Below are 10,867 nucleotides of genomic sequence, written 5' to 3'. Positions count from 1 at the left end.
TATTGATTATTCTCATTTTATAGCAAAACACTTGTATTGTCATTTTTGTATCATAGGAATTTGCGTATCCTTAGAACCATACCTAAATTTAACGTTATCCGATTTTTCGGGTAAACAATAATATATATATATATATATTTGAATTGGATTTATTTTAACAATGTAAATGCACTTTTACAGTACAACGTAACGCAATATGTTGTAGAAAATTAATTGCTTTGTTTTTCAAGTTACTCGTTCCACTTTACCTAGTTACCTTGAATAACCTTTAAGGTTATCGTCTTACGAAAGGACCTCCTTGCTATAATCTGAAATGTATGATTACTAATTAAGCATGTCCTTTTCTGTATTACTGTAGAATGAGGAAACAAATCATAAAATGGTTGACAGAGTTGGGTGCAATTTGATATATTGTACTGTTCCTTGACCGACGAACACCCCTATCTATTCATGATGCAAGAGATACTCCATACACCAATATACAAATGTTCATTTTTCTATTTCCTTTCCTCCTCACACAACAAACAAATGACTATCTTTTACCTTTTTCATTTTACATAAACTGAATCTTCAAAAAACTCACAACCTGAATTAAATCACATCAACATGGTTTGGTTGGAACACAAGTTATCCCATGATTAATTATTTCGGGATTAATTATCTCATCTTCCCATGGGGATAAAAAACACTACAATCCCGGGATAACTAATATCTGGATTCGTTATACTACGATTCTATCCCAACCAAACATAGGATAAACTCATCTCAAATTTAATCCCGAAATTATTTATCCCTTATCCCTTGTACCAAACGAGGCCTAACTCTTTATTGCACTAGGTGGGATGATAACATCTGGCTCTTTAAACTCTGCCCTTTGACTTAATTCTTCAAAGTTGTCAACCACATTCTGAAGCCTTGCAACAAATTCAATAAGAAGTGAAGCAAAAGTAGCCAAAGACAAAGAACTTGCACTTAAATAAGTTTCCATTTCGCATGTATCGGCAATGTCACTACCATCAGCAAGCGAGAGACGTGAGGGCCATTGGTTTTGCTTTCTAAATGATGATTTTGTAAATTCAGACGATTCTTTTGCCAATTGTGGCCAATTTGCTTGCAATGAACTTATGTCAATGGCTGTTTCACTTAGTGATCGAGATCGAGAACTCAATGGCAAATTTTCACTACCATTTTCACTTGAAGAATCTTCAGAATTAATGTTTGGTTTTCCAATTTCCCAACTCTTTGAATTGACCAAAAGATATGATTTGTGGTCTATTTTTTTCTGCAGATGTTGAGCTGTCTCGTGCACTTCTTTTAGAATATTTTCATGACTATCTAGCATTTCCAATTTTTCTAACTTTGTTCCTAGCTCCCGTAGAACTTTTGCAGCATTTGCACCGACCCTCTTTAGCTCATTACGAAATACCTTCCTCTTCTCTAGTTTTAATTTCAAAAATGAGAGTTTAATTTCATTTACTCTACAATCTCTTATACTATCGGGTTAAGATGACGTACAACAATAGGTAACTGACTATATATAGTAGAGTAATTTTTATTGGAAAATTCCCAGAAAACTCGCAGTTGCCACCCTCCGGGTGCGCACTGGGTAAACTGCACACTGTGCAATAGCTCGCAAACCACAAAGAAGATGTAAATCGCACTAGACAAGCTCGATATAACGAGCTATGGCTGTGTGGAGGTTGCTGGTGAGGGGAATTGATTTCAGGTCTCCCATGTAGGAAGCCACTCATTGCGGGTAAGTAATCCTAATTTGATAACCTAAACAATACCGTAAATAACTTGCTATAACTTGTTAAAATATACTGATAGTATAAAAATTATTTAGATTGTGTGCGCATATAAGTTAATAACCTACTATAACTTGTCAAAATATATTTATAGTGTAAAAGTTATTTAGATTATATGTACATATAAGTTAAATCAAAATGTTAAAGAGTTTAACTTCCGTATATTAATAGTGTACAAATTTTGTTTAGACAATCAAGGTAAGATGATTTATAACAATAAATAACGGTCTATAATAAACCTAATTTGACAATTTAAAGAATGCAGTAAATAATCTGTTTCTAACATGGTAAAATAAAATAAACATTATTTCAATTAAAACCTGGATTTCTGATTGGATACATCCATGCAATGCCATGACCATAAATGCACAATGTCTCAATGCACTGCTTAATTTGACAAAGTGTCTCCACAGATTCTTGTGCATTCTATAACGCCCATGAGGTGGCTCCCAAATAGCAAATCCAAGCTGTTCAAAAGTGTAGATCATGAGCAATTAGTTCGTAATTATGTTACTCAGACTTTCAAAAATATTGAGAGATGTGTCAAATCTTCTAAAAATAATATATTTTTTAGGATCTGATACTATAGTATTTTTGGAGTACACGTAATATAGGACTTAATAGAGATGTTACAACGTAACGTACGTACCAATGTTTGCTCTCGGCCTGTGGATTCTATGACAGATTTGTAGCCATTATATTCTGAGTCATTTGCATCTTTATCATACTCAACACAACTTAAGTACCCATTGATACAACCTGCTCAAAATTCCATGGATTCAAGTTGTATAATTAGCAAATTTATTGGTCCAAAATTAGAGAAATATAAATGAGAGCTGTCCATTCCAAAATGCTTTCTGTGGTCCCAAATATTTGTCGTTTTGTCAAACTAATTTTTTCCCAAAATATTTGACATTTTAGAAATATATATATATATAGACATTTTAGAAATATATATATATATATATATATATATATATATATATATATATATATTTTTTTTTTTTTTTTTTTTTTTTTTTTTTTTAATTAGTGAAGTGTTTAATCGAGTGAGATGTTTAAGAGAGTAATTTAGATAATACTACATTCGGTCCACAATAAGTAATTTTTTGGTTATTTTTCACAAAGATTAAGAAATTTACCTTTTAATATTAATTAGCAATGAAATTAATCATATTAACATTTACTATCTCTTCACATAAACACTCATAACACATACTCCAACACTATTTACTCCAAGGGTTGTATAGGAAAAAATAATTAATTCATTCTTGAAATCTGAAAAAATTACTTATTTTGGACCACAAAAAAAACCAAAAAATCACTTATTTTGGACCGGAGGGAGTAATATTTAGGTTTTTGAGATCTACTATGAATTCTCCACCGTGACTTTTTGTAACTCCTATTTCTTTCCAATGCAATTAGATATACAAAAAATACACTCAAATATTGTCTCACCTTCCAAAGAATTTGCAAGATCCATGAAATTCTTAACCACCAAACGATGCAAATCTTCACCAGACCAGATGGGGTAAATACTAATATTAATCAACAAGCAAATACCAGCACCAAGAGCAATTAGTGCCAAACGAGTACAAATTGCCACATTATACTCTCTAGTCCTGTTTCCAGCCACAATTAGGATACAATACGTCAAGATAAATACTCGATATCCATATTCATATGGTGCCATTGTTGGGTATAGCTTCAAGTATGATCCAAAAAATGCTGTCAAAAAAAATTACAAGAAAATAATAGATGAGACTAATTACGTAATCCTCTATCCCAATTTATATGACGCAATTCAAATATCGAGAGTCAAATAAATTTTTTCTTTGATCGTGATTTTTTCATATGCCTTTTGAGTATTTTTGAACTACTAATTATTATGACTTATAATTTCTTTTATATAGTTTTCAAATATGTAAATTTTATTTCAAAAAGCTTAAAGTTTCTACATTTGAATACGTAGTCAAAATTAAAAAGTTTGACTCTTGAAATCACAACTGCATCATATAAATTTGGACAGATTTTAAGAGAAAATTTGGAACATGAAGATTTTATGCTAATAGAAAGCTTACCTACGATAAAAATGCTCACAACAATTACAACTCTTTCCCTTTCTCCAGCCCACAATGCTAATTGAGCAAAGATGAAGGCAAGCATCCCAGCACAAAACGTCCCCAAACCACGATTAAATCCTTTAATTAAGGTTGCTCCTGCACAAAAAAAGGGGGGGGGGGGTGAAAAGGGTAACTATATCAGCAAATTAATACTCATTTGGCGTATAGTAAAAAGATTTAAGTTATATATAGGCTGATAATGTAAAATTTTTTTTTATGTTATCCATGTAATTTAACCTTTTATAGCAAGTAATTAGTTATGTAACATTTTACTATGATAGATATTTATATGTAATGGCTTTATAAATGACTTGATTGTGCAGAAAACTTTTGTACTATTAGTGCGTATGGAACATATACTCATACTAGTAAATTAGTTAGAGTTCTATGCATTATTGGTGTACAAATATTTACACATACATTTTACTTAGAATGTAATTACAAGTAACTCTATCGATTGGCAATATATGATAAATAATAATTATATTAACCTATTACTAACAGATCAAATTATAATGATGGTATAAAAAATTCATTTTACTATCAACGTAAATAACTTAAATCCTAGTAAAATTGAGAAGAAAGTAAAAATAAGAGAAGGATATGCTAAAATGTTTTACCTATGCTGAACTCAAACATAACAAGAACCGTTAAGATTGCCCAAATTGCGAACTGAGCAATATCATTAGGTTTCTTCCAGAAAATGAGAAGAGACACAAAAGATAATGCAAATCCCATCTTTAAGGAAAAAATAATTTTTCGAGGATCGTTGCGACCCATCTCGATTGCTTTCTTAGCAAAATCTTGTAAATTGTTGAAAAAACTTGTAAACCTATCATTCAATGGACTGAAACAATTGCAGCAGCCTTTTCTTTCATCATAATCATTTGGCAGCAGTTTTTCTTTGTTTTCATCTGAAGAAGCCTTCTTGAAAAAATTCTTTATGGTCACCATTTCTTGCTATCTTTTTCTCTGATTATATATCTGAAAAAAAAAAGGAAAAAATAAGGAGATGATCAAAATGTCATTTGTGTTACAAGCTGTGTAGAACTTTCTTGTAAGCAGCCGCAGCAACAACAATGATAAACACAGTGTAATTATATAAGTACGATCTAGGGAGGGTAGTGTATACGTAGACCTTACTCCTAACTTATAAACATAGAGAGGCTGTTTTCGAGACCCAATGACAACATGTAGAACTTTCTTGTAAAGAAAGAAGAAATTGAAGAAAACTTATCAAAGAAAGAAAGAAAATTCACATTAAAGTAAACAATGAAATAATGGAACAATCAACTATGCCACTTCAAAAAACCAAAACCAACCTTGCCACAATATATTCAAGCAAGTTATTGTCGGTTATATGGATCCTTATAGATTATGCCGCTCTATTTAAGTACTTTTATCGATTCAATATTATACAAAATAAAAGTTATAAGTACTAGCTAGAAGTTCTATTTATTTTCAATGGCATATATATAAATCTAGAACAGTACTAAAAGACTCCTAGAAAATACTATAAAACTTAAAGTAAACTTACTGACATGACTAGAATAATTTGATCACAACTTAACATCTTTGTATGTTTTAACACCAATCACCTGTTATTGCCAGCTTGTATATTTCTTCTTGGTTTTTTGTACATGAAGAGTAATAAAGAAGAAGAAGAAGAAGAAGAAGAAGAAGAAGAAGAAGAAGAAGAAGAAGAAGAAGAAGAAGAAGAAGAAGAAGAAGAAGAAGAAGAAAGACGTGCATGAAATTGAAGCAAGAGTTTTTGGTGTGCCACTTTGGCTGGATTAGTCAATTCCCTAACATCAGAAATTGGTTACAGTACGGTAGTGAAAACAAAGAAAGAAGCTTCCCTCCCTCTCCAGTACCATAATTAAATCAGAAAAAACGTACGAGTAAAGTTGTTACATAAAAATAAAAATAAAAATAAAAAATAATTACGACTCAATTTCAAGCTAAGCGAGATCATCTAGATAAATTTTCAATCAATTTTATTCTATTTGATCATGTTTCCATCTCTAATATTGAAAAATTTAGTTTCTCTATATATCATTAGAAGTTCTCTACATTTTTTTACTGATACACAAATTTCTAACCAATTTAAAGAGACTCCTAACAAACAATGGACCCTATGCAAGCTTTATATCATGACTAATTAAGCCTTAATTCTAGCGAGTTAATGCATCGTTAATATAAGTTTTTCTTGCATTATATTCTATTTTTCGCTAACTCTCCAATCCGAGTAATAAAATTAAGAAAAGAATCGCAGATTCTTGAAAGATGACATAGTATTAATTTCTTCCGCGTAACAGATAATTAGCTACACAATATACTACTTCTAAATAAAAGAAAAAAAATAATATAATGGATCAGATTGGGTTTTATATAAGACTTACCAACAATAATAGTGCATTACTCTTTAGACCTGCAAATTCAGTTGGAGATTAAAGAAAATCCATTATTGGGATCTTGCAAAAGGGAAGAACCAAAGAAACAAGAGTGGTACGTAGAAGAATGTTAGGAAAATTACCAGAAATATGTTATAATAAATTAAAGAGATAGGAATAAGTAGCTAACGAAGAGTAAGAAGAAAGCGAAAATATGGTCTAAATGAAGGTTGATGGGCTAAGCTATATAAGAATGTAGAGCAACAATATTCTTGAAGACTAATTCATAATTCTCAATTATTGTTATTTTTTGTGTATTCCAATTTTCTCTTGAAATGTTGCCTAAATTTCAACTCTACAGAGCTAAATGACCTTTCAATATAGCAAAAGGAAGAAATTTATAGTGCTAGGCAATTTGTTGGCTATTTTCTTTTTTATGATCTCTCGCAGTTTGAAGAGTTTGTGTTTCTTTTCTCAGTTGAAAGTTTAAATTTGAAAATATTTAGGAAAGATTTTGAAACAAATGAATAGAAAAAGAAGATTTAATTTCTAAAACTCAAACGTGGAAGCATTCTGTCAATTTCAGCCATTTCCATTTTCAACTATCATATCACGTAGAATTCCTTCTAATAAAGAAATAAACTTATAGGAGAAAAGGCCTTGTATTTAAAACGAACAAATTATTTGCTGCCAAAATTATTGGCTAAATATGATTTTCAATAAGAAAAAAAGTATGAAAAAGGGATGAATAGAGGTGCGACATAAACTATTACATATAATTCCAATTAATTTGTCTTGCAAGTGCATGAGTTTGGGTCTGCGTCAGTGAACTTATTAAGATTTTACTTCGTGCACCAAATTAATACATATTGTGTATTATTTCTCAAGTGGTGTGGACTTATTATAGTTATATACATACTGTTAATAGGGTTTACGTTATATAGAGAATAAGTTTAATTTAACTTGCTATAGCATATTATCATCATTTATTTTATGTTATCAATCAATGTTTATTGAAAATAATACTTACAATTACCTTTCAAGTCTTGATTGCGTTAATATTTTTTACACCACTAATACAAAATATTAGCTAGAAATCAAGCGAGGGAAGTGAAACCCCAACATCGACTTCTACAACATACGAAAAATAACATATTGGGAAAACCAAGCGTCATCTGATAAATATATACTTTTGTGTAAGCAAAGGACAAGATGAGTGTGAGTTGAGGTGGATTGAATTGGTTGTCTTCATTTTTGCACTCATTTTCTCTTTAATAATCTTACTAATATTATTTATCATTATGTGATTTTGTCAAAATCGTGAGAAACTCAATTAATGTTTCTTCAAGAATTGGAATGAGTTGTGCGCATGGACATATATATTACAAGTCGTCTCTTACTAATGAAGAAAATGACATTAGAAGAAAAGTCTTTATTATTAACTTCATTTTCGCGGGTTTTTAGAAAATTTCAAGCCTCTTTGCTAGTTTTTTTCTTCAAATTTTATTAAAAACATCAATAAGAAAGAAGGTAGTTCTTGGATATTCTTTGCGATTCTTTTGTTAAAATTAAGAATTAATTTTATGGATAGTTACTCAACCATCACTTTATTACACCAAAATCATATAACATTTTTTCGTAATCATATATTGATCAATTTGATTTATTGATCAGTCAACTTAAGATTGTTAAATCCTTGTATTAATAAAAAAACGCTATATGATTTCTTCTCGTCGATATACCTAAGGAGTGGTGGCAGAGTAACCTGATACGAGTCACACCGTCATTAAAAAAAAAACTTAAAGTTGCTAAATATGGCAAGTAGTTAGGGGTCATTTGGTTCAGAACTAGGTAATTCCAGGATTATAGTCCTAGGATTATTCTCCATGATTATAACAAGGCCATAGATAATCCCACATTTTATATGTGAGAGATAATCCCATGATTTTGGTATAAATTTTATCCTGATTTTAGCTGATACTCGCAATCAAAGACAAAAAAAAAATTAATCGGGACAACCCCCTAACCCCAGTAACCAAACGCCCCCCCTAAAGATATGGAAAATAGTGATCTTCCCTTTGGGCCGAAATCCCATAAATTTCAACAGCCCAAACGGTTCGATAATTAATAGAAGAATTAAGTAAAAATAGCACGGGTTAGCCAGTTTTCGGACTGATAATTGAAAAATAGCCAACATTTGTAAAGTCATTAAAAAATAATCACTATTTTGCTGCAACACAGAAAGTTCCAGCATAATATACTGGAGATTGAAGGACCCGTGTATGAACTTCCAGCATATTATGCTGGACCAGTATATTATGCTGGAAGTTCACATGTAAAAAATTCGAACTCCACTATATTATGCTGGAATATTTTTTGAATTTTGAACAGTGTTTTCGTTTAGATTTATCTTTACATAAAAAGTGGCTAAATTTTGATTACTTTTGAAATTGTGGCTAATTTTCAATTACCACTTGTAAATCTGGCTATTTTTGAATTTAACCCAAGAATTAATCTAAATAACCGTCCACCCAACCGCTTAAACTTAAAATAGTCGATGGATGTATAATATATGAATAATTCAAATATAATATGTCTTTAGCTATTTATAATCCATGTACACCGGTTAAAAATAAATAAATAATGAATATGGGTGGCTATTTGTGTAAAGATCCCATATTATTATTCCCAAAACTTGGGTCTCTAGCCCATTTTTAGCTTCTTCCTTTATTCCATCTTCAGTCCTACTACCTTATCCATTGTGTTATCATATCAAATCTCTACACTCTTCTAAGGCTACTATTTTTCCCACTTCCAATTTCTCTCTCACAGAAACCATGTTATCAATGTCAGTTCAATCTAGCTTGAAAAGCAGTGTTACTATCACTTCTTTACCTTCCCACAATCCCTCTGTTAAATCCTTCAGATGTTCTTCCTTCTCTGTAAACAACACAGCTTCATCTTCCATTCTTAGTTACAAAACCAAACCAACAAGAAATATCCATAAGTTTTTTGCTTCAGCTGCCACAGAAACAGAACCAGTTACAGCTGAGATTTCAGACTCTATAGTTCAAGAAATAGAGGTAAAAAACTAAAAATCAACCCTTTAATTTTGATTATCTAAGACCTATAGAATTTTATAGCCGAATCCATTTTAAATGTTCCTGGATATGTATGCATAGTTGGAGAAATGAGTGTGACCTTATCATATGATACATTTTAAATGTGTCCAAAGGCAGTTTTACAATTTATATCTGATTAGTTCTACCTTCTTTGTTTTATTATTGAAGCTATTGCATTTTTGAAATTATGGGCTCCGAAATTTAATAATTGTTGACATTTTAGTGGAGTATTTTTTTAAAAATATGTATCTTTGCTCCGTGTCAAAAATTATGTTCAATTGAACACATCAAATACATAGTGCATCTGCATTTATGCAAACATAGGTTAAGCAAAAACGACGGATTCAATTGAATTTACAGAACTCGTCCTAAATGCGACTATGAGAATGAGCCTAAAAGACAGGATCGGAGCTTGAGTATTAAGTACGGTTTCGGCCGAACCATTAACTTTTGCTTAGATCTTGTGTTTGAATTAAAAAATCATTAAATATGTATGAATACTTCCTCCGTCCACAATAAGTGATTATTTTACCTTTGACACACTCATTAAGGAAATACGATCTCCTAGAGAAAAAAAGATGTATTTACTAAATTAACTTCAATTAATTGTTATCTTGACACATTGTTATATGTAACTAAGGGCAAACTTTGGAAAAATAAAATTAATTCCTTCTTGATTATGTAAATGTACACTTATTTTGAACCAAAATAAAAAGGTAAAATTGTCAATTATTGTGAACTCGAGGGAGTGTTTAATTACAAACGCAGTAAATAAGAAGAAGTATGAGTTCCGTGGTATGCGCAGAACCCATAAACTTCATATCCCGAAAAATGATATAGTAAAGTATTTTGGTTGAATTCTTGATTTTTGCAGAAGAATGATTCTAAGAAAAAGGTAATTGAGAAGCCAAGGCTGGTGTTAAAGTTCATATGGATGGAGAAGAACATAGGACTTGGTCTTGATCAAGTGTTACCAGGACATGGTTCTGTTCCTTTGAGTCCATATTTCTTTTGGCCAAGGAAAGATGCATGGGAAGAGCTTAAAACAACACTAGAGAGCAAGCCATGGATATCACAGAAGCAGATGATTATTTTGCTTAATCAAGCAACTGATATCATCAATTTGTGGCAGCAGAGTGGTGGCAATTTGTCCTAATTGCTTTTGGTTTTTATCTTAGGCTAAAATTTTGAATTCTGTTAAGTTTTGTTTGGGGTAAGTCCTCTTCTTTTTAAGTGTATGTACTATAGTGAAAGAGAAAAATTGGGAAAGGATCTGTCATTTTTATTTCAAGATTTCTTCTTAATTTGAGACGCACTGGGAGAAAAAGGAGCATATGACAGCTGGGATAAGTTCTATGCACTGTCCATATAGGAAATATTTCTAGTCAAACCTCTTTATAATAATCTCGTTTGTTTCGATA

The 10,867-nt window shown here is 31.1% G+C and overlaps 2 protein-coding genes across 2 annotated transcripts; one reads left to right on the top strand and one right to left on the bottom strand.

Moving 5' to 3' along the window:
• Positions 1-682: 682 nt before the first annotated feature.
• LOC107809313 (aluminum-activated malate transporter 9-like) lies at positions 683-4,903 on the bottom strand. The gene is made up of 6 exons (XM_075247313.1): positions 4,552-4,903; positions 3,890-4,027; positions 3,267-3,536; positions 2,458-2,567; positions 2,093-2,275; positions 683-1,435 (listed from the first exon to the last, which is right to left on the bottom strand). Exons 1-6 carry the CDS (start codon positions 4,883-4,885, stop codon positions 818-820), a joined length of 1,653 nt encoding a protein of 550 aa, XP_075103414.1. The 5' UTR covers positions 4,886-4,903; the 3' UTR covers positions 683-817.
• A 4,155-nt stretch (positions 4,904-9,058) lies between these two features.
• On the top strand, positions 9,059-10,867 carry LOC107809317 (small ribosomal subunit protein cS23z-like). The gene is made up of 2 exons (XM_016633921.2): positions 9,059-9,407; positions 10,321-10,867. The coding sequence occupies exons 1-2, from the start codon at positions 9,162-9,164 to the stop codon at positions 10,600-10,602; spliced, it is 528 nt and encodes a 175-aa protein (XP_016489407.1). The 5' UTR covers positions 9,059-9,161; the 3' UTR covers positions 10,603-10,867.

This window comes from Nicotiana tabacum, chromosome 24, assembly GCF_000715075.1.
Source record: "Nicotiana tabacum cultivar K326 chromosome 24, ASM71507v2, whole genome shotgun sequence".
In the NCBI taxonomy this organism is placed as follows: Eukaryota; Viridiplantae; Streptophyta; class Magnoliopsida; order Solanales; family Solanaceae; genus Nicotiana; species Nicotiana tabacum.
Note: the sequence above shows the minus strand (reverse complement) of the source record. Positions and strands in the feature narration are given on the sequence as shown.

Excerpts from the sequence above, each read along its gene's own strand:
- LOC107809313 (XM_075247313.1), bottom strand. The coding sequence starts at position 4,885 with ATGGTGACCATAAAGAATTTTTTCAAGAAGGCTTCTTCAGATGAAAAC. Across the intron at positions 3,537-3,889 it reads TGTGAGCATTTTTATCGTAG|CATTTTTTGGATCATACTTG; the intron begins GTAAGCTTTCTA and ends TTTTTTTGACAG. Across the intron at positions 2,568-3,266 it reads TCTTGCAAATTCTTTGGAAG|GTTGTATCAATGGGTACTTA; the intron begins GTGAGACAATAT and ends AATTTTGAGCAG.
- LOC107809317 (XM_016633921.2), top strand. The coding sequence starts at position 9,162 with ATGTTATCAATGTCAGTTCAATCTAGCTTGAAAAGCAGTGTTACTATC. Across the intron at positions 9,408-10,320 it reads CTATAGTTCAAGAAATAGAG|AAGAATGATTCTAAGAAAAA; the intron begins GTAAAAAACTAA and ends TGATTTTTGCAG.